Here is a 26,524-nt window from a genome sequence, read left to right on the forward strand (position 1 = left end):
AAAGCACAGCCATGGATGCTGGGGCCTGGCGGGGCCGGGGCTGCTCACAGGTATGGCGCTTCTCTTTAGAGAATGTTCTAAAATTCGATAGTGGTGATGGCTGTCCAGGGATGGATATTCTGAAACCCGCTGCATCTACTACTACAGGGATGAATTTTAGGGATGTGAACTTATGTCAATAAATCAGTTGTAGGGCCTCCCTGGTGGCGCAAGGTGACGCAACCTAAGAAGCCAGCTGCAGTCACTACAGCACTTGTTCCAGATCCCCGGCTGGCCAGGGAACTACCCACATGGCGCAGCAGACCTCTCCTGTCTCCCCGCTGCTCCCCTCGGCAGTGAATTTCAGTAGATCTGCCTGTTCTGTTGCCCACTCTGTGTCTGGTGAATCCTCTCACCCCCCCACACCTCTGGCCTGTGCCCAGTTCTTGTATGCATAAATAAATAAAATCTTTTTTTCATTAAAGTTTTTTTTTTTTTAGATTTATTTATTTATTTATTTATCCATGCACTGGGTACAGTCAGAAGCGTGGGAGGGTGAGAGAATTCACCAGAGCCAGAGCGGGGAGCAGAGCAGGCAGAAGGACCGAAGGACACTGCTGAGGGGAGCAGCGGGCGGCAGGAGAGGTCTGCGCGCCATGTGGGACCCTCCTCCGGTGGCCGGGCAGCAGCTGGGGATGGAACCGGCGCCGCAGAGGCTGCGGGCAGCTTCACAACCCAGCACTCAACCACTGCGCCACTGGGGAGGCCCAATAAATAAAATCTTAACCAAAAAAAAAATCAGTAGTAAAAGGAAGGAAGGCTGGTGTATAATTTACCGCCAATTGGAATTTAGGGATAGTTATAGGGCCATAGGGTGAGGCAGGGCCAGTGGTGTCCACGGCAAGTCCAGTACTGTTTGATCAGGGTGTGGGCTTTAATCTTAGTAAAGGGTATCTAGCTGTGGACATACACATACATAGCAGTGTGGCAAATTATATATATATATATATATATATATATATATATATTATGTATATAATATATATACACACACATAAAATTTGGAGGATACAGATGCATTTGTGATGAATACATATGTATAATTTGCAGGAATTTTAGAGACACAAGAAAAAGGGAGGAGCAGGTCGGGCTTAAGGTTGGTTTTGGAGTGATTTGAGGAGGGGTGCCATTTTAGAGGGGCGCAGAGGGGAGAGGAGAGCACATAAAGGGGAGGTGACATGGAAGTCGCCCTGGAATTCAGTCCAGCAACTGGCATGGACCCAGCAGTCAGGAGTGAACTTGGCCTCCAGGCAGAGTATGTCTGGGTGCGACACTAACCTGGTGTGAATTTGAATTTAATAATTCTCAGTGGAGCTGACAACTGTAGCCATGGAGACACATTGGTCTGGGGGACACAGGCGAGTGGGGTTCCATGGGATTCTGGGTGCACCCAGGTCTCACACTACCTGCAGTGGCGACATCTATGCGCGTGTAGGCGCCCCGGAGCCCACAGCCTGTCAGGGCCACGCCCCGAGTTTTGCAAGCACTCCACCTACTACTATTACATACACTATTAACAGGAAGGTCAGATGGGCCATCGGTCATTTTGTGGGAGCTTGTGTTCTAAAGTGTGTTTCCCTTTACCTTTAAAAGACGTCAACAGAAGAATTTCTGTATTGTTGGAGCTGATTGATGATTTTCAATTCTGGGAGGTGGTGGCCCTGCAGGATACTGAATAAATCAAATGATACCGGAGGGCAACAGGGTCAAAAGAGGCCCCGTATTTCAGGCCTGGTGTGGGGGGCTCTCCGCGGGGGGTGGGGGGTAGTGTCTAGGCCCAAGGAACAGAGACTGAGAAGCAGCGCTTTGTACCTGCCCTGGACTCGCAGACCCGAGGGCCTGGGAGGCATTGCTGGGGGCCTCGTTTAATATCTTCATATTCTGGAGCCCTGACTCCCACCAGAAGTTGCTTTTAAATCTGTGCCGCTTCCCATTGTTAACCATCCTGGGAAGAGTCATCATTGGAATTGTTAATTGTTCATTTTATACTTTTGGCAGATTCTGCTGCTTAGGTAGGTGCTACAAGCACAATTCAGTTATTTTCCAGCCTTTTCCTTAAAGGGTGGAGGAAGTTTTCCTCCTAAGCAGCCACCAGTAGTCAAAACAACAGAAGTGGGATCTTTTCCCCTGTTGCACACAGGACAGCTGTGTAGACATCTCTGTTCAGAAGGCGGGGTGGAGGCACTGGCCCACCGCAATTCCACACTCAAGGCTGACACCCCGATTTCAGCCTGTGAGAACGCTGAGTCAGGCCAGACCCAGAGAAACTGTAGCATCATAAATCATGCTTGTTCTGAACCACTCGACTGTCGTGCAGCCGCCGATGCTGATACATTTCTACCTGCCAGCGGTGCTGCCTAAAGAGCAAAACACCAGAGAACAGCGTTGGACCCGGCCAGTGGTGGAGGCGGCAGCGCTTCCAGGTCATGTTAGAGAACGTTCAAAAAGCTGAACAGGGACCTCCCTGGTGGCGCAGGGGTTTAAGACAGCGTTCTCAAGTATCGCCAGCCACTGCGGCCTGAGTGTGAGCCTGAGTCCCATTAGCGGCCAGGGAGCTACACACACGGCGCAGCAGACCTCTGCTGTCTCACCTGCTGCTCCCCTCAGCAGTGTACTTAGGTCAGTCTGCCTGTTCTGTTCCCCGCTCTGTCTCTGGTGAATCCGGCGCCTCTGGCCTGTACTCCAGCTCTTGTGTAAATAAAAAATAAATCTTTAAAAAAAGAGAAAATCTCAGACAAATAAGCAAATATTCAGATGTGGCGAGATCAGGGAGGCACAGAGGTTTTGCCTAAATACTGCCTACGTCATAAAGAACAGAAGGTCTGCCACGTCCCACAGGCTCCAGCTGCAAGCAGACTGGGAGAACCTGTGCTCTCAAGACTCCCTCTCTGCGCCTGTGGTTCTTTTTTTTTTTTTTTTTAAAGATTTATTTATTTATTTATACAAGCACTGGGTACAGTCAGACGCTCAGGAGGGTGAGAGAATTCACCAGAGCCAGAGCGGAGAGCAGAACAGGCAGACTGACGAAGCACACTGCTGAGGGGAGCAGCAGGTGGCAGGAGAGGTCTGCGCACCATGTGGGACCCTTGCCGGCGGCCGGGGATCGAAACCGGTGCTGCAGAGGCTGCAGGCAGCTTCGCAGCCCAGCGCTCAACTGCTGTGCCACCAGGGGAGGCCCAGGGGCCCGTGGTTCTAAAATTGTCCTGGGGCCTCATTGTGACTGGACAGCGCCCTGGGCCACAGCCTCCGCCATCCCCTCCTCCTGGTGGGGACCGGACTTGGCTCCTGGGGCCTCTCAGTCGCTGTCTCTGACGCTTCTCTGCAGAGTCTCTGGAAGCAGCTAATCTTACCCTACCACAATCTCCCTGCAGGGGGAATCCTGCTGCACTTTGGGGTCCCTGCTCTGGACCTAGACAGGCTCTGGGTCTTCTGAGCAGGGATGGCTCCAGGTGGGCCGCCTTCTGTGTGGCGCGGGTCTGGAGGGAGGTTGCTCTGTCCCAAGCCCATTGGGTGGTTTTTCCCAGCGTGGCCAGGGACAGCCCACTCTTTGGCCAGGGACCGCACCTGAATACTGCGGTCACAGGTTGCTGGGGCAGCTGGGGCGACATGCCCATTCCATTCACTGAGCCCCTCTGTGGGTCCCCTTGCACTCAGGACCCAGCCAAGGGACAGACGCCCCAAGGTGCCTGTCCTCCCGCCCCGGGCACTGGCCTCATGTCCTGCTCCCAGACCGGGACTTCCTCATGGCTGCAGAGTCTACCTGCAGGCCTCACTCAGATGTCTGTGCCCCCAGCGCAGCTCCCCCCAGCATCTGGTTACCACTGTTGGATGCACTGACCACGGGCAAGGCGTCACCTCTGGGGACCCACGTGCCACAGGGCCAGTCAGGGCCGGCGCATGCCACCTGCCTCCCAAGGGCTCCACAGGCCCTTGTCGGTGGTCAGGACGTTTCCAGGGAGGGGTGCGCCTGTGCGGCACAGGGGCTTTGGTCGTGGCTCCAAGCTATGTCCACCTCCTGAGCCTCGGTGAACGAGAACTCGCTCAGCATCTTTGGAAGTGACTAAATTAGGGATCTAGAGGTGAGGAAGTCATCGTGGGTTGTCCCGTGGACCCCAAACCAATCGCTAAGTCTTTTTTTTTTTTTTTTTTTTTATAAAGGCATGTTTTTATTTATTTATTTGTTTGTTTGTTTGTTTTGTTTATACATGCACTGGGTACAGTCAGAAGCGCGGGAGGGTGAGAGAATTCACCAGAGCCAGAGCGGGGAGCAGAGCAGGCAGAAAAAAGTACACTGCTGAGGGGAGCAGCGGGCGGCAGGAGAGGTCTGCGCGCCATGTGGGACCCTCCTCCGGTGGCCGGGGAGCAGCTGGGGATCGAACCGGTGCTGCAGAGGCTGCGGGCAGCTTCGCAACCCAGTGCTCAACCGCTGCGCCACCGGGGAGGCCCCAATCGCTAAGTCTTAATCAGAGAGCAGGGGGTGTGGCCACAAGCCGAGGAACGCAGGCAGCTGTGGGGACTGGTAGGGCAGGAAGGAGCCCCCCATCCCAGGCTCTGGAGAGTGTGGGCCTGGGGACACCTCTCTGTCCTATGGACTTCTAGCCTCAGAACCGTGAGCCCATACATTTCTGTTGCCTTCAGCCACCACATCTGGGCTCATTTTGTTGCCAAGTGGTGAGCTTCCTGGCCAGCATGCAGAGGTGGGGGCCGTGACCCCCCGCTTGGGGGAAGGAAGCTTTATTGCAAACTGATTGGCAAGGAGGCAGGAGGTAAACTCAGATCTGCCTCCCCAGCTAAGAAAGGGTTTGTACGTTTTGGGGACCAGAGTTGAGGTTTGATTGTACTGGCTAAGGAGTGGGTCAAGGGCTAAGAAATGTGGGCTAAAGTCCAGGGTCACTTACGGGGCAATTCATCCATGGAGAAGTAGGAAGAGGTTTTTCGTTAGATCACTGGATCTTCAGCCGGCCTTTGAGCTCAGCTCAAGAAGGGTCACTTCTGCCGGCTGGGGCAGGTTGCCTCCAGATGAAATCCAGTCTCCCCAACCCCCGCTGTGGGCCTGTGAAAGAAGACCTTGAAGCCAGATGCTTTTCCCTTTGTGTTCTAGGATCTCAGAACAATTTAGCCATTTAGCCTCTGTTACAACTTGTTACAGCAGTGGGCGTGAGGAGGCACCATCCAAATGCTTTAGTTTAAAGAACTTACACTGCCCAACAAAAACAAAATAAACAATCCAGTCAAGAAATGGACAGAAGAATTTAAAAGACATTTCTCCAAAGAGGAAATACAAATGGCCAACAGGCATATGAAAAAATGTTCAACATCCCTTATCATCAGGGAACTGCAAATCAAAACGACACTGAGACACCACCTTACACCAGTGAGGATGGCACACATCAAAAAAACAAGCAACAGGTCCAACCACTATGGAGACCTGTGTGGAGATTCCTCACCCTACTAAAGATAGAGCTTCCAGTTGATCCAGCAATTCCACTCCTAGGGATTTACCCAAAGGACACAGAAACATCCATTCCAAAGAGCACCTGCACCCCTATGTTTATAGCAGCACTGTTTACAATAGCTAAGCTTTGGAAACAACCCAAATGCCCAAAAATAGATGACTGGATCAAGAAGACGTGGTCCATGTACATCATGGAATATTACTCAGCATTCAAAAAAGATTAACACATGCCATTTGCAGCAACATGGATGGAGCTGGAAGGGATCATGCTCAGCGAAATAAGCCAAAAAGAAAAAGAAAAATACCGGATGGTCTCACTCATAGCAGGAATCTAGAAAACCTAAATAAGGGACCAGGAAAAAGAACAACTGTAAGAAAGAAAATATCAAAATCAACCAACAGCTATGAACCAGAGACACACTGTTGCGGGGGGCAGGGAAAGGCAGGATTGGGGTCAAAATAAGGGGGTTGCAATTGTATGGGGAATATAAAAATAAAATTAAAAAAAAAAACAAGCAACAGCAAATGTTGACAAGAATGTGGTGAAAAGGAACTCTCCTGCATTGCTGGTGGGAGTGCAAACTGGTCCAACCACTGTGGAGAGCTGTGTGGAGGTTCCTCAGTCTACTAAAAATGGAGCTACCATATGACCCAGCAATTCCACTCCTAGGGATCTACCCAAAGGACACAAAAACAGTGATTCAAAAGAGCACCTGCACCCCTATGTTTACTGCAGCACTGTTTACAATAGGTAAAACTTGGAAACAACCCAAATGCCCCAAAATAGATGACTGGATCAAGAAGATGTGGTACATATACACCAGGGAATATTACTCAGCATTCAAAAAGATAAACTCATGCCATTCACAGCAATGTGGATGGAGCTAGAAGGAATGATGCTCAGTGAAATAAGCCAGAAGGAAAAAGAAAAATATCGGATGGTTTCACTTATAGGAGGAATACAGGGGAACCCAATAAGACATCAGTGTAAAAAAAAAAAACAACAGTACAAAACACAACAAAGCAAAAACAGACAATTATAAACCAGAGACATCCTGCAGGGAAAGAGGGAGAGGGGTCAGAGGGAGGGAGGGAGGCGCACGGGGGACTGAGGTGATGGTGCACGGGTGCCTTGGGGAAGGAAATTCTGTGGGGACTACACCTGAGGGGGTAGGGGGAAGCAACTATTGTTTAAAAATAAAAAAATAGGGCCTCCCCAGTGGCGCAGTAGTTGAGCGCTGGGTTGCGAAGCTGCCTGCAGCCTCTGCATAGCCGGTTCGATCCCTGGCTGCTCCCGGCCACCGGAGGAGGGTCCCACATGGCGCGCAGACCTCTCCTGCCGCCCGCTGCTCCCCTCAGCAGTGTACTTCGGTCCTTCTGCCTGCTCTGCTCCCCACTCTGGCTCTGGTGAATTCTCTCACCCTCCCGCGCTTCTGACTGTACCTGGTGCTTGGATAAATAAATAAATAAATATTAAAAAATATAAAAAATAAAAAAATAATACATTTTAAAAAATGCTTTAGTTTAGGTTTTACCAGTAGCCCTTGAGGTTGAGTGTATTTTCATTTGCTTGTGGACTAGTCGTGTTTTTCTTTTCTTTTTAAGATTTATTTATTTATGCATGCAAGAGCTGGGGTGCAGGACAGAAGTGCAGGAAGGGTGAGAGGATTCACCAGAGACAGAGTGGGGAGCAGAGCAGGTGGATCCACTGAAACACACTGCCGAGGGGAGCAGTGGGGAGACAGGAGAGGTCTGCTGCGCCCTGCGGTCAGCTCCCTGGCGAGGGCTCAAACTCAGGCCTTCACAGTGGACGCTGAGCCTTAACCCCTCAGCTACCAGAGAGGCCCCCCTGGTTCCATTTTATTTTAACAGCCTCCCACTGAAGCGTACACCCAGTGGTTTGGGGCATGGGCCTCTTCAGTCCAGAGCCCCTCGCTGCTCTTAGGAAGCTCTTGCCAGCCCTCAAGGTCTGTGCGGGGACAGCTCTGAGCGCCTCCCTGGGAACTGGCGCCTGAAGGGATTTGTGGTGGACGGAGGCTCCCGCGGAGCCGGCCCTGTGCACGGCTGGATGCTGCCCGCTCTCCATGGCCCTCGGCAGTGAGTGTTTTTTTTTTTTTCCGTTTTCTTAAATTTTATTTTTTACATCATTTTTCACTTTTGCACAATGTATGCATTTTCATCTTGGTTATAGTCCCCATGCAATTCCCAGCCCCCTTGTTTTGATCCTCCTCCCTCCTCCACCCCCTGTAGTGTGTCTCTGGTTTATAGTTGCTTGTCGATTTTGATTTTTGCTTTATTATAATTAGTCTTTTTCCTGGCCCCTTATTTAGTGTTTTTTTAAAAGATTTATTTATTTATGCATACAATGGCTGGGGTACAGGCCCCAGAGATGCCGGGAGTGAGAGGACTCACCAGAGACAGAGCGGGGAACAGAACAGGCAGATCGACGGAAGTACACTGCTGAGGGGAGCAGCGGGTGAGTCAGGGAGGTCTGCCGCGCCATGTGGGTTGCTCCCTGGCTGGTCAGGAATCGAACTCGTGCTGCAGAGGCTACGGATTACTTCATAGTGTGGTGCCTAACCCCTTGCGCCACCAAGGAGGTCCCCCTTATTTAGGTTTTCTAAATTCCTACTATGAGTGAGACCATTTGGCATTTTTCTTTTTTTTTTTCTGGCTTATTTCGCTGAGCATGATCCCTTCCAGCTCCATCCATGTTGCTGCAAATTACATGAGTTTATCTTTTTTGATTGCTGAGTAATATTCCATGGTGTATATGGACCACATCTTCTTGATCCAGTCATCTATTTTTGGGCATTTGGGTTGTTTCCTAAGCTTAGCTATTGTAAACAGTGCTGCTATAAACATAGGGGTGCAGGTGCTCTTCGGAATGGATGTTTCTGTGTCCTTTGGGTAAATATCTAGGAGTGGAATTGCTGGATCATACGGAAGCTCTATGTTTAGTAGGTCCAGAAATCTCCACACAGGACCTCCCCGGTGGCGCAGCAGTTGAGCGCTGGGTTGGGAGGCTGCCGGCAGCCTCTGCAATGCCAGTTCGATCCCTGACTGCCGGGTGAGGCGCGCAGACCTCTCCTGCCGCCCGCTGCTCTCCTCAGCAGTGTGCTTCGGTCCTTCTGCCTGTTCTGCTCCTCGCTCTGGCTCTGATGAATTCTCTCACCCTCCCGTGCTTCTGACTGTGTCCAGTGCTTGTATGAATAAATAAATAAATAAATCTTAAAAAAAAAAAAAAAAGAAGTCTCCACACAGTTCTCCATAGTGGTTGGACCAGTGTGCACTCCCACCAGCAGTTCGGAGAGTTCCTTTTTCTCCACATCCTCGCCAACATTTGCTGTAGCTAGTTTTGTTTAATATGTGCCATTCTCACTGGTGTCAGATGGTATTGTATTGTCATTTTTATTTGCATTTCCTTGATTACAAGTGATGCTGAACATTTTTTCATATGCCTGTTGGCCATTTGCATTTCCTCTTAGGAGAAGTTTCTTTTTAGCTCTTCTGCCCATTTTTTGACTGGATTATTTTCTTTGTTGTTGTTGAGTCTCATCAGCTCTTTGTAGATTTTTGTGACCAGTCCTTTATCATTAGTGTTGGGTGCAAAAATGTTCTCCCAGTCGACGGGGTGTCTCTTTGTTTTGGTTACTGTCTCTTTTGTTGTGCAGAAGCTCTTTATTTATTTATTTTTTAAAGATTTATTTATTTATTTATACAAGCACTGGGTACAGTCAGAAGCGCGGGAGGGTGAGAGAATTCACCAGAGCCAGAGCGGGGAGCAGAGCAGGCAGAAGGACCGAAGTACACTGCTGAGGGGAGCAGCGGGCGGCAGGAGAGGTCTGCGCGCCATGAGGGACCCTCCTCTGGTGGCCGGGGATCGAACCGGCGCTGCAGAGGCTGCGGGCAGCCTCACAACCCAGTGCTCAACAGCTGCGCCACTGGGGGAGGCCCATGCAGTGAATGTTCTTGACCGCATGTCCAGGGCTGGTAGGTGGACAGGGGCGGGTCATCCTGAGAGTCCACAGCAGAACCAAGTATGCGTTCAAGATACTCGAGCGTCTTGCATTTTTCCACATGAGCCTAGGAACCGAGATAGCGAAGCACACATTGTTATCCCAGCGCGGTTCAGACGGTCGGGGGACTTGCCCTCGTCACACCGGAGGACACAGGACAAGGACTGCGCTGTCCTCAGACTCTCCCTGCAGCTGCTTCCGCCACAGGAAGTGCCTGTGACACATGTGCGGTGAGCGGACCGAGGGCTTCCCAGAAGGGGCAGTGCAGCCCTGTGTCCCACCTGGGCATCTTCCTCTTTTTCGTCATCAGGGAACTCCTTGCCAGTCCAGGTGAGGAGAACAGTGTGACTTGTTCCTGCACCAGCTGATTGGAGCAGGCACAGCCAAGCCCGGCGCTGGGGCAGCACAGGTGTGAATAAAGAGGTGGCCCGACCAGATCCTGCCACTCTTATGTCTCTCTTGGCAACACCCACACAGGCGTGGGCACAGAGGCTCTCAGGCCCGGAGGACTGGAAAGCGACAGAGGCAGAGGTGAGGAGCAGAGTCGGCCTTCTGGAGAGAGAATGTCGGGCAAAGAAGGCAAAGGCTCCGCGGGGGACCCTGGCGCGGAGCCCACACTGGGGTAATGGCCCGTGGCCCGAGGGCGGGGCGGGTGGGCACAGGTGGAGGGAGTGGGGTGGGGGTACAGGGCGGGGAGGGGGGCACCGTGCTGCCCTGGCTGTGCCCCACACCCTGCCTTGGCTGAGCAAGGCGCCCCCAGCTCTGGGCGAGGCCCGGGGAGGCAGGGAGGCGCCGCTGCCAGGGAGCAGTCACAGGCTGTGCGCTGGGGTCCGGGGAGGGCTGGGGGGAGCTGGGATTTGGTTCCGGATGGCAAAGTGGCTCTCGCTGCTCATCTCTGCCGCGGGCGGCCACGCAGAAAATTCGCGGCTGCAGAGAGGCTGAGAAGACAGTGGGAGCCGCTGGGCCTGGAGCAGGTGACGTCGGGGAGAGAGGGGCGCGGGGGCTTTGGGGGCCGGGGGTGAGGTCTCCACTTAGCACCTTGAAGAGGGAGCCAGGTGGCTTCGCTTCTCATCCTTCCCGGGGAGCACGAGCAGGGCCCCGCGACCATGAAGGGAGGCAGGAGCCCTGCCACCTGCTTGCCCACAGAGTGGGGTGTGTCGAGGCTGTGTCCTCAGGGCCAGGCCAGAGCCCTGCCCTCTTGGGATGTGCTGACTCATCCCCCGCAGGGTCGGGGAAGCTGAGCACGGCTCACTCGATGTCTGTGAGGCTCTGGGGCGCAGGCCTGGACCTGCAGTGCTGCCGACGGCTGGGGACAGGCCCGTCCACACACAGACACACAGAGACAGACGCACGGACGCATAGAGACACAGGCGCAACGTGCAGCCGCCGGGTTGGGGTGCTCAGACCCCCGCTCCGATCTGGCCAGGCCTTCCCGAGTGAGCCTCGCTGGGCCCTGGCCCTCCTGCAGGGCCTGCCTTGGACCTCCATGCTGAGAGCAGAGGGACTGGAGTTCCGGGCAGCCTCAGCCCTGCCCGCCTGCCTGACAGCTCCTCTCCCCAGTGCTTGTTCTCCAGAACATTCTCCACTGCACCATGCTCGGAGAGCTTGCTCTCAGCACCACCTCCCCATAGCACCGAACCCTCCTCATTCTCCCATGGCACAGCCCAGGCCACAGTTTACCCAACTGCTCTGCACAAGCTCTGTGACATCTGAGGCAAAGTATGCTCAGGGGCTCTGGCTTCAGCCAAAGAGGGGGGCTCTCAAGAACACCCTGCAGGGCAGCCGTCGAATCCCTGCTCCTTGATTCAGGTGTGGCCTGGTGGCCTGGGAGGCGGGGCCTGGTGGGAGTGGGAGCGAGTTACAGTGTGGAGGGGCAGAGCAGCCCCGGCCCTGGTGGGGTGACCATGAGTCCCTGTGGGGTTCAGTAAGCCCAGATGGGGGCAGGCCATCCATGGCCCACTATGTCTCCCCTCCCACCCCCGCAGGATGGACTCCCTGGAGGACACGCTGCAGCGGCTGCGGGACACCTTCCGGGCGGGGCGGACACGGCCGGCTGAGTTCCGGGCAGCGCAGCTCGAAGGCCTGAACCGTTTCCTGCAGGACAACAAGCAGCTTCTGCAGGAGGCGCTGGCGGAGGACCTACACAAGGTGGGTGGTGGGTGCCTGTGGGGCCTGCACAGGGTGGGCGGTGGGGATCAGAGCCTCAACCCCTCCCTGTTTATTCCCTGGTGAGGGGCTGCTATGAGCTGCCACAGCTTGGACTCGTCCACAAAGCGCCGGGCGGGCAGGCTCAGCTGTGGTCACGTGTTGCCACTGGGGACACTGCAGGGCCTGGGGTCAGGCCACTTGTCTGAGCACCCAGGGCGGGAGCACAGGGCCTGGCCTTGGCCCAGCTCCTCAGCTCAGCGAGCAGTTCCCAGGGAACCAGCTGGGCCGGTCCTGCAGACTCCCCTCATCCCTGGTGGGCCATTGAAGCCCAAGCAGTGGGTACCCCGGGGCTGACGGTGCCCCACCCCCGTCACAGTCGGCTTTCGAGTCGGACATTTCTGAGCTCCTGTTATGCCAGAATGAGGTGGAGCTAGCCCTCAGGAACCTGCGCAACTGGATGAAGGATGAGCCCACAGCCAACAGCCTGGTGAGGTGGTGGGGGGGGGGGCGGGGCAGGGCGCTCCAGGCCAGGGTGGGCTCTGGGTGGCCCCAGGGGACCTCATGCCCTGCTGTGTCCCAGCTAACGAAGACCAGCTCCACCTTCATCCGCAAGGAGCCCTTTGGCCTGGTGCTCGTCATCGCCCCTTGGAACTACCCCGTGAACCTGACCCTGGTGCCCCTGGTGGGGGCCCTGGCCGCAGGTGAGAAGGTCCTGAACCCCATGGCTTCCCAGCCAAACAGACCTTCCCAAAGGGGTTCCAGAAATTCCACTGATATGGGGCCCAGCCTGGGCGCCTCCCGACATCTTTGCTCTCTGAGTCCAGCCCCCCTTTCCAGGGGAATGCCAGGGCACCCTCTGCTCCTCCCCCTCTCCCTCACCCCTGTGAGCTCCCGCAGGGAACTGCGTGGTGCTGAAGCCGTCGGAGATCAGCAAGGGCACCGAGAAGGTCCTGGCCGAGGTGCTGCCCCGGTACCTGGACCAGGTGAGCAGGGACTGGGCAGACCAGCGGGGACAGGTGGGTCCTTGGGGGCAGGACCCGAGTTCCTCCCTCGGTCCTGTCTCCTCTGGGTTGCGTGGCCCCGTCCGGCCTGCCCCCTCCGAGGGAAACGGGGCTGGCGACCACAGCTGCCCCCGAGCACTCCGCCCCAGGGGCCCCATCTCTACTTGCCCGCTCACCTGGGCCTGGCCCGGGTTCCCCCGCAGGTCCCCCCCCTTCACAGCCGCCTGGGCCCCTGGAGGTCTCCCCTCCCCACCTAGAGCCCCCGGCAGGGCGAGGGGGCAGTCCCTCCAGGCTCCCGGGCTGGGGTCCCAGAGGGAGCCCACCGCCCGGCCCGCCTTGCAGAGCTGCTTCGCCGTGCTGCTGGGCGGGCCCGAGGAGACGGGGCGGCTGCTGGAGCACAGGTTCGACTACATCTTCTTCACGGGTGAGGGGGCCCGGCTGGGTCCTGGGGGGACGCTGGAGAACAGGGACAGGAAGGCTATGTAGGAAGACGAGGGGGTGACTAGCGGTGGGAGAAGCCCTGATGGCCACAGCCTGGGTAGGCAGGCCAGGCTCCTGGGGCGGGTTCCGGGGTGGCAGGCCCGGACAGTCAGCCCAACGGGAGAGGCAGGAGGGGCCGGGAAGCTGACGCTGAGCATCAGGCAAAGCTGCTCAGGCATTAGGCTCAACTCCTGTGTCCCCAGGGAGCCCGCGAGTGGGCAGGATCGTCATGACGGCCGCCGCCAAGCACCTGACGCCCGTCACGCTGGAGCTGGGGGGCAAGAACCCCTGCTACGTGGACGACAGCTGCGACCCCCAGACCGTGGCCAACCGCGTGGCCTTTTTCCGCTACTTCAACGCCGGCCAGACCTGCGTGGCCCCCGACTACGTCCTGTGCAGCCCCGCCACGCGGGAGCGGCTGCTGCCCGCGCTGCAGAGGGCCATCACCCGCTTCTTCGGCGAGGACCCCCAGCGCTCCCCCAACCTGGGCCGCATCATCAGTGAGAAGCAGTTCGGGCGGCTGCAGGGCCTGCTGGGCTGCGGCCGCGTGGCCATCGGGGGCCAGAGCGACGAGGGGGACCGCTACATCGGTGAGCCCGGCCTCCCCCCTCCCCCGGCCCTGGGCTCGGGCCCCACGCTGGAGGCCGCGTGCAGGCCCCCCGGGAACCCGGCCCGGGGCTCCCAGGGCGCCCCGCCACGTCCCTGCTGCGTCCCGGGGGCTGAGCCGTCCCTGCGCCCGCAGCCCCCACGGTGCTGGTGGACGTGAAGGAGACGGAGCCGGTGATGCAGGAGGAGATCTTCGGGCCCATCCTGCCCATCGTGACCGTGGGGAGCCTGGACGAGGCCATCGAGTTCATCAACAGACGGGAGAAGCCGCTGGCCCTGTACGCCTTCTCCAGCAGCAGCCAGGTGCGGCTCGGGCCTGGCCGGGTGCAGGCACAGCGGGGCTCTAAGCTCACACACTTGCCACGAGCTCTCCTTTCACAGCCCACCTGGGAGTGTTAGGGCAGCAGCTGCCTCCAGCATGACTCAGATCCAGGCCCTCTGGATGATGGGAGCCCAAGCCCTGCAGTGCCCGGCTGGCCAGCTCTCTGCCCTGGCCTGCCCTGCCCCTGCAGAGCCCCTGTCTGAGACCGTGCCACGGTTTCCTCCGGGTGGGACAGAGCATGGCTGTCCCACTGTCTGCGCCTGTTTGCTATCCTGATTGTCCTGTATTAAGGTCATGGCCTCCCCCCGGCGCAGGGAGTCCAGGAGGGGCCGAGTTTGTGCAGTCAGGGATGGAGGGGGGGAGGCTCCCCTGCTCCTCCAGAGGATGCCCGCTCCTCTCCTGCCCCCAGGTAGTGAGCCAGGTCCTGGACCAGACCAGCAGTGGCAGCTTCACTGGCAACGATGGCTTCACCTTCCTGACGCTGCTGTCCCTGCCGCTGGGGGGCGTCGGTGAGTCCCCAACCTCCCTGCCTTCCCTCACCCTCCAGTCTCCTCCAGCCTTCCCCCAACCCCGTGGCCAGGCCCAGGAAGCTGCACTTTTGCCTTCGCTCCCTGTCTGCCTTGGTCCAAGCCCTGAAAGTCTCAAACTTCAGTTTCCCTGTCTGCAAAGTGGGGCCGGGCTACCCCCAGCTCCTGCCAGCTGGGGCCTCCAGCCAGGGCAATGGGCTGCCTGACTCAGGCGCTGACTTCTGTGCCCATGCAGGCAACAGCGGGATGGGAAGATACCACGGGAAGTTCTCTTTTGACACCTTCTCCCACCACCGCTCCTGCCTGCTCGCCCCCCCAGGCCTGGAGAAGCTCAACGAAATCCGATACCCCCCCTACAGTGACAGAAATCAGCAGCTGATCCGCTGGGCTGTGGGGACTTGGAGCTGCACCATTCTGTGAACACCTGGCTGACTCCAGCCACCCCACCCCACCAGGTGCTCAGTGGTCCCCGCGAGGCAGACGTCCCAAGGAGGAGTGCAAAGGTCCTGCCCCAGGGCCCGTCTGAACAGACCCCCGCCGGCAGGACCCCTGGCCCCTGGGTGCAGCTCCTTTCAGGGCCAAGTCCCCTCTGCAGCCTCCCTGACCCTCTCTTTGAATATGTCTGGTGATGGAGAAGTCACCCTCATAAGGTTGGGGAGTGCTTGTGGTTAGAAAGGACTCACTTGTTTTAGATTTACAAATAGGCTCCCCCAATACAGAGCAATTTCTAACAGTTCCACTCACGTCTGGTTTGGAGATCTGGGTTTGTCTAACCTGAAGTGATCTGATCTTGGATCCAGAGCTGGCCAACTGGCGGCGTCTGCCTGAAGTGCCTCATTAACAAGAACTCGCGCCGAGTGTGGAGTTAACGGGAATGTGTGCAGCAGTTGATTTGTGATGTCTGCTAGGGGCATGGGAGGGGCCATGCACATGCTGGTCACAGCTGTCCTAGAAGATGGTCAGGGAGGGTAGAATATACATCTGGCTATTTCATCTGACATATGAAGAAACTCAAGCCTAGAGACAGGATGGGGGTGAATTAAACTTACACAGGAAAAGAGAGCAGAGTTGAATGATGGTGGGCTTCCTGGGAAATGCAGGGCGCGGGGCCAGTGAGCAGAGCACATCTGGTCCGTCATGCCCAGCCCCTGCTCCTTTCTCTAGACTCTCCCTGGGACCAATCCGGCTTCAGTGGCTTCCTCTCTGCTCAGAGAGACGTGAAAACTGGATTAGTAGTATCAGGGTGGGATGAGGCAGAGGGAAGACGGAAGTACGATTCTCCTGCCACCCTGAGAGTTGTTAGGGCGACAGAGCCCAGGGAGGCTCAGCGTGGACTCAGAAAAGGTGCTTAACAGGGACGTATTGATGACAGAAGGAAGGATGAAGACGGAAGTGAGAGGATAGAAGGATGTTTGCGTGGATGGATGGGTGGGTGGATGGATGGGTGGCCGGGTGGGCGGGTGGGTGGATGGAAGAGTGAGTAGATGAACGGGAGGGTGGTGGACGGATGGCAGGTGGAAGGAGAGGGGTGACCAGGCGCCAGAGACACAGCCAGACCCCGGCTGAGATGCTGGATGGTCAGGCGGGAGGCTCCACAGTCACTGGGCAGTGGCTGTCGGGTCACATGGCTCTCCTGGGCCAAACACTACAATTTTGTGGGTTCACTCAGGTCCTGATCCTTCTTTGGGTCTCAGTTTCCCCAGCTGCAGTGAGGGAGCGGGACCCACCGACACCCACAACATCGCCCTCGCCCGCCGTCACGCTGGGGTCTGCCGCGGCTGGGCCCGTTTTTCACCGGGGCTGCCACCAGGGCTGGTCGTGAGCCCTCCTCCCTTCGCGGGCAGGCGCCGCGCCCGCTGGGCACGCGTTCTCTCGCCCCCGCACAGTAGCCAGGCCGAGGGTCAGCCAAGGGCGCCTCCAGCCTGGGGGCTCAGCGGGGCCGCTCGCTGTCAGCTGACACGGGCGGAGAGGGGCCAGGGAGCCCTTGAGCCACCGCAGGTCCAGCAGGTCCAGCCCCGCGAAGCCATCGGCAGGGATTCGCCGACATCTTGGATCAGCAAGCCGAGAGGAACAAACTTTGCTTAAAAAAGTAAAGAAAAGGCTTATTTATTTATTTATTTATTTATTTTTAAAGAAAAGGCTTATTTAGAGGCGGGAAGCAGGACTCCCAGGCTCGCGTGCGGGGAGGGGCAAGGAAGCCGCTCGGGCGAGCGTCTTAGCGTTTCCCTCCCAGCCCAGGGTCTTGTTCGCTCAGGTGTTACTGTTTCCGTTCAGGCTCCTGGGCCTTCTGACCTCGCTCTGGGGCACGCTTTTGTTAGCACCTCTTGGAAGGTGCTGTCCTCCCTCCGACGCCTCCTGAAGTCCCGAAGTCCCGGGCGCACCGTCCCTGCGGCGGCCTGGTGGCCCCGGCCTGCCCTGGCCCCGCCACCGCCACGCTGTCTTCACCGCGAGGACAGACACACGTCGGCACAGACACGTCGGCACAGACGTGAGCACACAGAGCCTCAGACCCGCACACGCGCTGGGTAGGGGCTGCGGCTGCTGTTTCTGGGGGTGCTGGCCTGGCTCCCTGACGTCCTTCTATAAACACCCTCTGAAATGGGGAAAATGGACCCCAGCCAAGGGAAGTGAAACTTTCCAGGACATCTCTACTGCTGTCCTCCCCAGAGTGGGGGCCAGCGCCTCCTGGCAGGAAGTGTGCTGGTCCCCAGCAACCCCCAAAACAGCCAGATCTGCTGAGCAGGCCTTTCCTTCCTCCCCGGGCACCTTGGGCCCAGTCAGCAGAACCCCACGTTTGCAGTGGGCCTCCCAGAGTCCAGCGTGAGAACCCCCCCACCGCGGGGAGGGAGGGGGCAGGGAGGGTGGCACACTTGGGCTCACCCCACCCCCTCCCACCACCTCACCCCTCATGTACAGCATGGGGGGAGGGAGTCTTGGCCAAGTCCAAGTCCTTCAACCTCCTGGAGCCCAGGGCTGCACCTGCGGGTCTGAGTGACAAACAGCTGCCCCGGGGCCTTGCGCCCAAGGATCCCGTGACCCCAGGAGGTCTCCGCCTCCTTGACCGAGACTCTTGCTCTAGGAGGGAGCGGGCCCTGGGGAGACGTGTCAGGGGACCCAGCCTCACGCTTCACCCGCTCCCAGTCACTGGACCCCTACGGCTGGGCCTGGTTTGGAGCCGGGCCGGTCCAGAGACTAGTCTGGCAGTAGAGCAGGCTGGGCCCAGATGCCTGGGAGGCCCAACGCCAGGGCTGGGTGCCTGGCATTCAGGGGGGAGCGGTGGGACTTTCTCACTCTTATTGCAACATTGTGTTTTATTTTGAGATGTATTTTACTCAAAACAACTTTAGGGGGTGGGGAGCACCTCTTTTATGTGATGGAGGACCAGAGGGTCTGAAGCTGCCCACCTGTCTCCCTTCCAGAGGCTAAGCCAGCGCAGCCCCTGGGAGGGATTTCTGCACCAGTTTTCAAGTTTATTGAACAAATGCTTAGACTGTTGGCTGTGTGCCAGGCGCTGCTTCTCAAGTGCTGTTAACTGTTTAATTTAAACCTCAGGGTGATCCCTGGAGATGGTCTATGATCCTGTTTTACACACGAGGAAGCTGAGGAACAGCGAGGTCAAGCGGCTTGCTCAAGGTCACACAGCTAGCAAGGATTTGAACCCAGGCCTCACAGTCTGTGCCCACTGCTGCTGGTTGCCCCTGCAACGACGGGCGTCTTTTTAAGGCTGCCAGCGTCTCTATTTCCAGGCCCAGAACTGACTGAAATCACTCGTGCAACTCCTCTGGGGTCGCCCCCCACCCCCAGGCCAGGCCTGGGCCAGGGTCTGCTCGACAACCTCTGTCCCGACTCTTCGCAGGACCGAGACTTCTGGCCTCTAGGGCCCGGCGCGCCCATCTTCCAGATGTTCAGCCGCGAGGACGTGTTGAAGGAGGGGGTGCCCATGGTGCACCCTGTGTTCATCAAGGAGGCCGCCTACTACGAGAAGGGCATCGCCTTCATCCAGACCAAGAAGCTCTTGTTCTCCGTGCCCTCCATGCCCACCCTGCCCACGCTGGACCCCGCCCCGGGTCCCTCACCCCATCCCTAGCCCTACCACCATAGCTGCCCGGCCTCAGCCTCCCATCTGAACAGGTCCCGAGGCCCAACCTGAGCCCAGCGACGCCCCTGTACCCCTGCTGTCTGCCACGTTCCTTCCCATGCCCCCACTCGGTGCCTGCTCACTTCTATGAAGTGGAAGCTGCCAGGGCCGGCTCCTGCTCTCCATCTGCGCGGCCCCTCCCTGTGGCCTCAGGCGTGGCCTCCGACACGGCGTGTGATAGCGCCAGGGTGGCGTCCCTGTGCCCACCTCGTCCATCAGCACCCAAGGGCAGACACCAGGGTCTGGGGAAACTGTCCTGGGGCCAGAAGAGGGACGTTCCGAGGAAACACCCCCTGGGAGGCATCCTGACCCCCCTTGTCCCTGGGGCCAGAGACTCGGTCTGGGAGAGAAATGGGTGTCCATACCTGTGCACGGATGTGTGGTGTCCACACGTGGGCCCCTGCACCTCAGCACCTTGGCTGTTCTGCAGGGAAGGGAGTGTGGCCGGCACCAAGCCTACCCGGCATCCAGGTGTGCCTGCGGGGTGAGCCAGCTTCACAAGGCTCTCCCCACCCAGAGCAGCCCGCCTAGGTGCTAAGGAAGGGCACTGGGCAGTCCTACCTGGGGGGCCTCCCCTCTGCCTGCCCCCCAGGCCGCCCACATCACCATCAGGGTGGGGGAGGCAGTGGTGGGGGTCCTGCTGCTGGGCCCCCAGTCCTGAGCCTGTGCTCCCTGCCAGGGCACCAAGGCAACTAGGCAGGCAGGGCAGAGCCTCATGCGCCCCAGCCGGCAGAGTGGAGGTGCTGGCCTACGGGGGGACCAGGGCTGAGAGCCCAGCGCGCTGGCCCCGCCTCTTGCCCAGCCCAGCCCATCCATCTCCCCGCGGCCATGGCTGCCACATGCCTCCTGCTATTGAGCGCTGAGATGAGAAGGTGTGAAGGATCTGGGGGCGCCAGGGACAGGCTGGCAGGCAAGACAGATGAGGGGGCAGGGGGCCAGTCGGCGCCTCGGGCAGGAGAGACAGACCGGCCACGCGGGGCTGCGCAGGGAGGCGCACCTGTGTGTGTGGTGTGTGCGTGAGGGGCCGGGGAGCCTGCCTGTCGTGCACACGGGAGTGCAGAGCCAGCGGCGTGAGCAAGGGTGTGCTGGCGTTGCCCATTGCACAGACCAAGGCGTGTGCAAGTGCACGCACACACGCACAGGTGCACTGAGCTGGACAAGCACTGGCGAGTCCCCCCCCGTGGGTCCTGAGATGGGGTGGCTCGCAGGACCCCCGAGAATCTCCCCCACGGCACAGAGACCCCGCCCCTGGCCTGCACCGCCCGGGCGGGCGCCGTCCTCCTCCCGGACTGCACGCGGGTCTGGGCCAGGCTCCCCGCGGGCTCCTTCCCACCTGGGCAGGCAGGGATACGGGCACGGGGTGCCGCACTGGTGGGCATCCAGAGCTCAAGGGAGGAGGGTTCTGGCCCGGCTCTGGGCTCTGGGGGAGTCTGGGGGGGCCCTGCAGGTCACACACAAGAGAAGCGGCCCTTCCAATGCCCCGCGCCTCCGTGTCTCCAGCACGACCCCGCTCCTGACACCCCCGGAGCCTGACTCTGGAGGCCAGCTGTCCTTGGGAACCCCACCTGAGCATGCCTGGCCCCCCTGAGGTGGCCTCATCTCGGGCGTGGCCCTGGGCTAGCTGTGAAGTTGGCCCCCAGAGGGTCTCGTCAGATAACCCGCCTGGACCAAATGGCCAAGCGCTGTCAGAGGAGCGTGGCCGCCCGGGGGTCCGGCCCTCTGCCTGTCTCACCAGTGACCTGGTGGCCGCCGAGGGCCCCGCCCTGGACGGCAGGGGCAGCCTGGAGAAGGTGCCTGGCCAGGCTGGGGAGGACGGTCCCCAGAGGCCTCTTGCCTGGACCCCCTCCCTTGCTAGGGGGATTGTGTGGGTACCCCAGGGTGGGTGCGGGCTGCTGCTCCCCAGGCTGGGCCGGCCCCCGCAGGCAGAGGAGGCGGCGCAGGGAGTTCAGCTGGGAGGACGGAGGGTCTCCGGGCACCGGCCTCCCTCGCGTGGCTCTTTGGGCCAAGCGGACAGGAGGGCCCCCACTTCCTGCGCCCAGCCGGGGGATTCGCTCCTGCGGGACCAACTGCCGCCCATTTCCACTCAGACTTCCAAGCGAGTCCACACCAGCCGCCCTCAGCCTGGCCAGGCCCCGGCCCGGTGAGAGGACACCCCCTCTGCCCTTCAGTCACCATCCCCCCAGGCCCCTCGGCCAGCCAGGCCGGGGCCCCTGCGGACCACCCTGCCCTGCCCGGGCTGGCCATTGATCAGGAACGGCTGGGGGGCTCTGAACTGGGGAGGGAGGGAGCCAGGCGAGGGCCGGGAGGGGGAGGAGGCTCGGCAACGTCAGCACCACCCCCCTGCCTCATCGCACAGCCTAGCCTGGAGCGGGACCACCCAGCAGTGGCCTCGCCAGCCCGCCTGAGTCGGAGAAAGGCGCCCGCACTCCGAGGGTCCTGCCTGCAGAGAGCAGGTGCTGGCCCCGGGGGGACCAGGACCTGGGCGGCGGGAGCGGAGGGCGGCCTGCCCACGCCCAGGCTCCGGGAGTGCCCGCGGGAATGGAGCCCGAGGCCAGGAGTGGCTGAGCACCCCTCCTGTGGCAGGGCCTGGGTGGCACCCCCAGCTGAGCGGAACTTCCAGCAACCGGACATCGGGGTGTCCCCATGGCAGGTAGGGTTCGGGCATCGCAGGCACCCTTTGGGGGTGGGGGCTCTGGCCCAGGGTCAGCGGGTAGGACAGGGCGGGGACAGGGGCTGGGGACCCAAGGAAAGGGGGGCGGGGGCCCCCATGCTGGAGCCTCAGGTTCCACACTTCAAGTACAAGAATTGGGGTGCTGACAGGCAGGGGCACACAGCCACTTCCCCGAGGGAAAGGCTTATCAGCTGCGAGTGCCCCGGGCCCGTCCCTCCCCTCTTACCCGAGTAGCAAGGTGGGGAGCTGGACACGAAGCCTCAGCTCCCCCCAGCCCTGAGTCCTCGCCCGCGGGAAACTCCCACCTGGTGCCTGTGCGAGCGGCTGGCCTGGGGCAGACAGGCCCCTCCCCGAGAGGCTCGGCGCGCTGGCCGGGATGGCCGGGGTGGGCCGCGGGAGGCGTGGGCGCCGGAGAGCTGCCTATGGCTACCCTGGACCCCAGGACGCCTGAGCTGGCCCCTCGGGACTGGTCACTGTGGGCCGGGGGGCTGCTTCTCCAGGTGACAGACCTGCCCCGGGGCCCTCCGACGGCCTGGTCCCAGGTGCTGGGGCCGTCTCCCTTCGCGCCCTCTGGGGGCCTGTCCACCCCCCTCACTGCAGAGCCCCCAGGGATCTGGTGAGCTGCCGGTGGCACTTGGGGCTGCTAAGACGGGGCCTCGGGCCTGGGCCCCACGCCCCCGGGGCTACAGGGGGCGGCCCTGCCTCGGTAGCACCTTCGGTCTCCCTCCCCCAAGCCTCCCCCAGCACCCGGCTGTCTGTCCGTCCATCCGCCCCACACCGAAGTCCGTCCCTGCCCCAAGGCTTCCCGCGGCCCTCGCCGCTCCCGTGGTTGCTACAAACTCACAGTCTGTTTTTCGGGGTTTTTTCTTTCAATTTAAAAGCCCCTCACTGTGGGGAAACATACATCCGGCCATGTTGCCGGTTTTCTGGGTCCCGGCCGCGGCATCCCGCACCTTCCCGCACCTTCCCGCCAGCCTCCCCGGGGCTTTGTGCGGAAGTGGGCTTGCTGGGTCACGGGGAGTCTGTGCCCTGGGCTCCGACTTCCCGGCCCTCACTGACACGTGCCATTTCTGGGGATCGTCCTTGGCAGCAGCCTCCCTCGTGGGGGTGAAGCTGTGCTGGGTAGCGTGGCGGTTTTTTACTAGAAGGGGCGGGTGGCAACGCTTCTGGCCGAGGCCGGGCTGCGGGCCAAGGGGGGCGGCCAGAACAGAGATGTGGGGGCGCCTTCTGGAGGAAGGACCAGGGCAGGTTCTCGACGTCAGAGATGGAAAAGAGTAACTGGTGGTGATGGGGGCGCCTCTCGGCTCAGCTCTGCGGCACCAGGCCCTGGGGCCCCCCGGGAGCCCCCAACCCCACCCTCACACACACTGTCGTCCATACCGGAGTTGGTTAGGACAGGCCTACCGTGTGCCAGGCCCCATGTGTGTCCTGGTGGCGCCTCACACCGGCCCCGAGGCAGGAATAAGAAACCCTGTGACAGATGAGGAAACCAAGGCTCCAGAGGTGAATAAAAATTGCTCAAAGATTCCCTGGGAGAAAGCAGGGCTCTGGCCCTGGCCACCGGCAGCTTGCTGGGGAAAAGACTCAGGAGCATTCACTTCAGGTGATGCTGATGTGGGGGTGCTGTGGGAACGCAAGCCTGGCAGTCAGGGAGGGCTTCGTGGAGGAAGAGGCACCTAGGAGCAGCCTGAAGGATGAGGGCCGGCAGGGTGAGGAGCGGGTGTGACTGAGGCGAGCAGGAGCTCCTCCCCTCTCCTCCAGGCTTCCTCTCCGCTGGCCGAGGGGTGCTTGCCCCCTCAGAGGCCTATGCCCTGCCGGTGACCGGCTCCAGCTGGGAGCCCCGCCTGGGCTCGTCCTTCTCATCAGGCCCTGCTGCCGGATCCCCAGGGCCACACGCCATGGCCGAGCCCACTGGGCAGGGTCCCAAGAACCCATGCGTGTCCGGCGTGACAGTCCAGCTGGAGATGAAGGGCCTGTGGGAGGAATTCAACCAGCTGGGCACGGAGATGATCGTCACCAAGGCCGGCAGGTAGCAGCGGCCGGGGTGGGCTGGGGCCAGGCTGCAGCTGCCTCGGGAGTCTAACACCCCCTCCCGCAGGAGGATGTTCCCCAACTTCCAGGTGAAGATCCTGGGCATGGACACGCTGGCCGACTACGCCCTGCTCATGGACTTCGTGCCGCTGGACAACAAGAGATACAGGTCCGGGCGGCGATGGGCTGGGGCAGGGCCCAGGCAGGAAGTGGCCGGGACCCGAGCTCCCGGGAGGGAAGGGTCGGTCTGAGCCGGGACGGGGTGGTGTCTCCTGGGGCAGCCAGGAGAATCCCGAGGGAAGAAGGTGCCCAGCTCGGGGCAGCGGTTGGAGAGGGCGGCGGGCCAGCCTGGGCAGTGGCGTGGCCGAGCAGGACGGCAGCACAGCCCAGGGCTGGGCCGCGTCCCCCGAGCGCTGGTTCCCGGCGCACAGGGCCAGGCGGCATCCGGCCTCCCTCGGGCCAGGGCGGGCTTAGGTGCAGGCCGCAGAGGGGGGCAGTGAGCGCAGACGGGGCGCCCTGGCTCCCTGCTCTGCTCCCCAGGTACGCCTTCCACAGCTCGGCCTGGCTGGTGGCGGGCAAGGCAGACCCGGCCCCGCCCGGCCGCGTGCACTTCCACCCCGACTCGCCCGCCAAGGGCGCGCAGTGGATGCGCCAGATCGTGTCCTTCGACAAGCTCAAGCTGACCAACAACCTGCTGGACGACAACGGCCACGTGAGGCCCGGGGCACAGCGGGAGGGGCCGGCAGCGGGGGCGGGGCCGGTGGCGAGGAAGCCTGGAGCCAGGCGGACCAGAACTGCGGTGGCGATGGCCTCGGGGCCCTCGTCCCTGCCGGCCGCTGGCCCGATGGGTGGGGGCCCGGGTTGTGGCTGCAGAGACGGTGGAGGGAGCGGCAAGGGCACAGGCCTGGGGCTGGAGAAGGCCGAGCGCGTGGGGCAGTGCAGGGTGCAGGGAGGCTGCTGGGCGGCCGGCGAGGGGCGAGGGGCGAGGCGGGTGAGCTGGAGCTGACACGAGGCGGCTGCTGTGTGAAGAATGGAGAAAGGGGCAGGGGGTGGGTGGGGGCAGCGGAGGAATCACAGCCCAAGGACGACGGTGAGGGGGAGAGGGGTCAGGTTCTGGAGAGTTCTGAAGGGGAGTCCGAGGCGGGTGTGGGTGTGAAAGGCGGAGCAGCGAGGCGCCTGGATGCACCAGGGCCTGCGGCAGAACTGCACCCCCTCGGGTTCAATGCCCGCACCGGAGGGGCGGAGGGGCGGCCTCCCCGCCGGGGGCGAAGGGTTCGCTGCCCCTCCCCACCCCCTGTGCCCCACAGATCATTCTCAACTCCATGCACCGCTACCAGCCCCGCTTCCACGTGGTCTTCGTGGACCCGCGCAAGGACAGCGAGCGCTACGCCCAGGAGAACTTCAAGTCCTTCATCTTCTCAGAGACCCAGTTCACGGCCGTGACCGCCTACCAGAACCACCGGGTGCGTGGGCGGGGGCGCGAGGCCTGGAGCCCTCTCCTGGGGCGAGCGTGAGGCCCGAGGCTCCTGCCCCCGCGTGCACACGGGCCTCCGCTCTCCTCCCCTTCCTGGGACGCGGGCGTCTCTGCCCTCGCCTACGAGCTCCGTGGTTCCGGGGCTGGGGCCCAGGGAGCCAGGGCCTGCAGGTCGGGGGTCCAGGGAGGCCAGAGTGGCCGAGTCAGGGGCCCCACAGCCTTGTGCTGGCTCAGAGCTGGCCCATAACTACACCTTCTCCCCTGCAGATCACCCAGCTGAAAATCGCCAGCAACCCCTTTGCTAAGGGCTTTAGGGAAAGTGACCCGGATTCCTGGTACTGCCCCGACAGCTCTGCCCAGCTGCCCTAACCACACCGCACCCCCGTTCCCCGAGGCCCCAGCTCCTGACTTGCCCCAGGCTCCCACTGCCTGATTCTCACCATGACCCTCAGGCCTGGGTCCTTCCCCTTGACCCCAGGCCCATTTTCAGGGCTGTGTCTCCGCGCCCGCTGCTCAGCATCTCTGCCCGGAGCCGTGGCAGCCTCAGTCCGGGCCTGCTCAAGGGCTCCACCGAGCAGGACAAAGGTCAGCTTCCAGGCACAGGGGTCCAGCCCTGCACAGTGGGCAGGAAGTGAGGGGACAGGCCACAGACACTTCAGGAAGGAGCTTTGACATGCTCAGGGAGCCCCCTGGGCACCCATGTGAACAGAGAGAAGCCAGAAGTTTCTAAGACAATGTGTGGGGGGGAACCAAGGCAGAGAACAGGACCGGGCGTGTCAGGTGGGCTTCCTGGAGGAGGTGGTTCCTAAGCCAGGCCTTGGGGGACTGGGAAGGGTTTGCACAGAGGGAGAAGGTGGGTATAAAATTCCAGGTAGAGAGAAGAACAGAGCAAAGGCAGAGTGGGGGGGCGACTGGAACAGGGGAGCAGGGAAGAGGAGAGGGCAGGCCAGGGTGAGGGCTGAGGACGTGAGGGAGGTCTGGGGTCCACTCAGACCATTTCCTCCCTCACACCCCAACAAAGGTCCAGGCTCCACCTCCAGGACCCCTCTCAGGCTCCACCATCAGCTGCTGGCCCCCCCTGAGGCTCTGCTGGCTCCCGTCACCTGCCGGCCCCTCACCTACCAGGACCTGTACCCCGGAACCTCAGGCCCCCTCAGGGTCCCAAGGGCCCGACCAACACCTTACCCCCTCTCCAATATTCAGGCTGACAGGGATCAGGGGGGCCTCGCCCTCCCGGCTGGGCTGGGGCTCCTGTCCCCTACCACCGTGTGCCTGGGGCGCAGCCAGGAGCCTCAGTGACTGCAGCCCAGCGGACAGAGCCCTCTCCCCTGGGCCCCACCCCTAGCCCCCCTCTGCGGGGTCCCTGTGCTCCTCAGAGTCGTCGCAGGTGGAAGGTGCCTCCCCAGAGCCATCGCCAGGCTGGAACTGTGCTCTGAGGAACCAGCCCCCCACCTCCAGGCCTGCCCCCTCTGCCTTGGGGGACACCCCTCCAAACCTGCTTGATCTGCCCCTGGCCCCTCATTAAACCATTGTCACGGGTGGTCCACGCGCTTCTGTCCTCTGAGGTGGTGGCGAGGGTCTGAGGGCGCCGGGACCCCAGCGTCTAGCTGCGG

The 26,524-nt window shown here is 60.6% G+C and overlaps 2 protein-coding genes across 2 annotated transcripts; both read left to right on the forward strand.

Annotated features, from left to right (window-relative positions):
* The first annotated feature begins 11,499 nt into the window (after positions 1–11,499).
* On the forward strand, positions 11,500–15,097 carry LOC119249903 (aldehyde dehydrogenase family 3 member B2). Its single transcript, XM_037517459.2, has 9 exons — positions 11,500–11,661; positions 12,038–12,148; positions 12,242–12,362; positions 12,559–12,644; positions 13,005–13,086; positions 13,346–13,732; positions 13,885–14,051; positions 14,480–14,579; positions 14,833–15,097. Exons 1-9 carry the CDS (start codon positions 11,500–11,502, stop codon positions 15,015–15,017), a joined length of 1,401 nt encoding a protein of 466 aa, XP_037373356.1. The 3' UTR covers positions 15,018–15,097.
* A 5,209-nt stretch (positions 15,098–20,306) lies between these two features.
* TBX10 (T-box transcription factor 10) lies at positions 20,307–26,210 on the forward strand. The gene is made up of 10 exons (XM_037515684.1): positions 20,307–20,525; positions 21,092–21,385; positions 22,974–23,115; positions 23,168–23,435; positions 23,505–23,606; positions 23,978–24,149; positions 24,745–24,900; positions 25,179–25,246; positions 25,402–25,496; positions 25,921–26,210. The coding sequence occupies exons 1-10, from the start codon at positions 20,307–20,309 to the stop codon at positions 26,208–26,210; spliced, it is 1,806 nt and encodes a 601-aa protein (XP_037371581.1).
* The last annotated feature ends 314 nt before the right edge of the window (positions 26,211–26,524 follow it).

The sequence above is a fragment of the Talpa occidentalis genome, unplaced genomic scaffold (genome assembly GCF_014898055.3).
Source record: "Talpa occidentalis isolate TD23 unplaced genomic scaffold, MPIMG_talOcc4v2.1 talOcc4.17, whole genome shotgun sequence".
NCBI classification, from domain to species: Eukaryota; Metazoa; Chordata; class Mammalia; order Eulipotyphla; family Talpidae; genus Talpa; species Talpa occidentalis.

Excerpts from the sequence above, each read along its gene's own strand:
- LOC119249903 (XM_037517459.2), top strand. The coding sequence starts at position 11,500 with ATGGACTCCCTGGAGGACACGCTGCAGCGGCTGCGGGACACCTTCCGG. Across the intron at positions 11,662-12,037 it reads TGGCGGAGGACCTACACAAG|TCGGCTTTCGAGTCGGACAT; the intron begins GTGGGTGGTGGG and ends CCCCCGTCACAG. Across the intron at positions 14,580-14,832 it reads CCTGCCGCTGGGGGGCGTCG|GCAACAGCGGGATGGGAAGA; the intron begins GTGAGTCCCCAA and ends GTGCCCATGCAG.
- TBX10 (XM_037515684.1), top strand. The coding sequence starts at position 20,307 with ATGCCTGGCCCCCCTGAGGTGGCCTCATCTCGGGCGTGGCCCTGGGCT. Across the intron at positions 23,116-23,167 it reads GAAGGATGAGGGCCGGCAGG|GCTTCCTCTCCGCTGGCCGA; the intron begins GTGAGGAGCGGG and ends CCTCTCCTCCAG. Across the intron at positions 24,901-25,178 it reads CCGCCTACCAGAACCACCGG|ATCACCCAGCTGAAAATCGC; the intron begins GTGCGTGGGCGG and ends TCTCCCCTGCAG.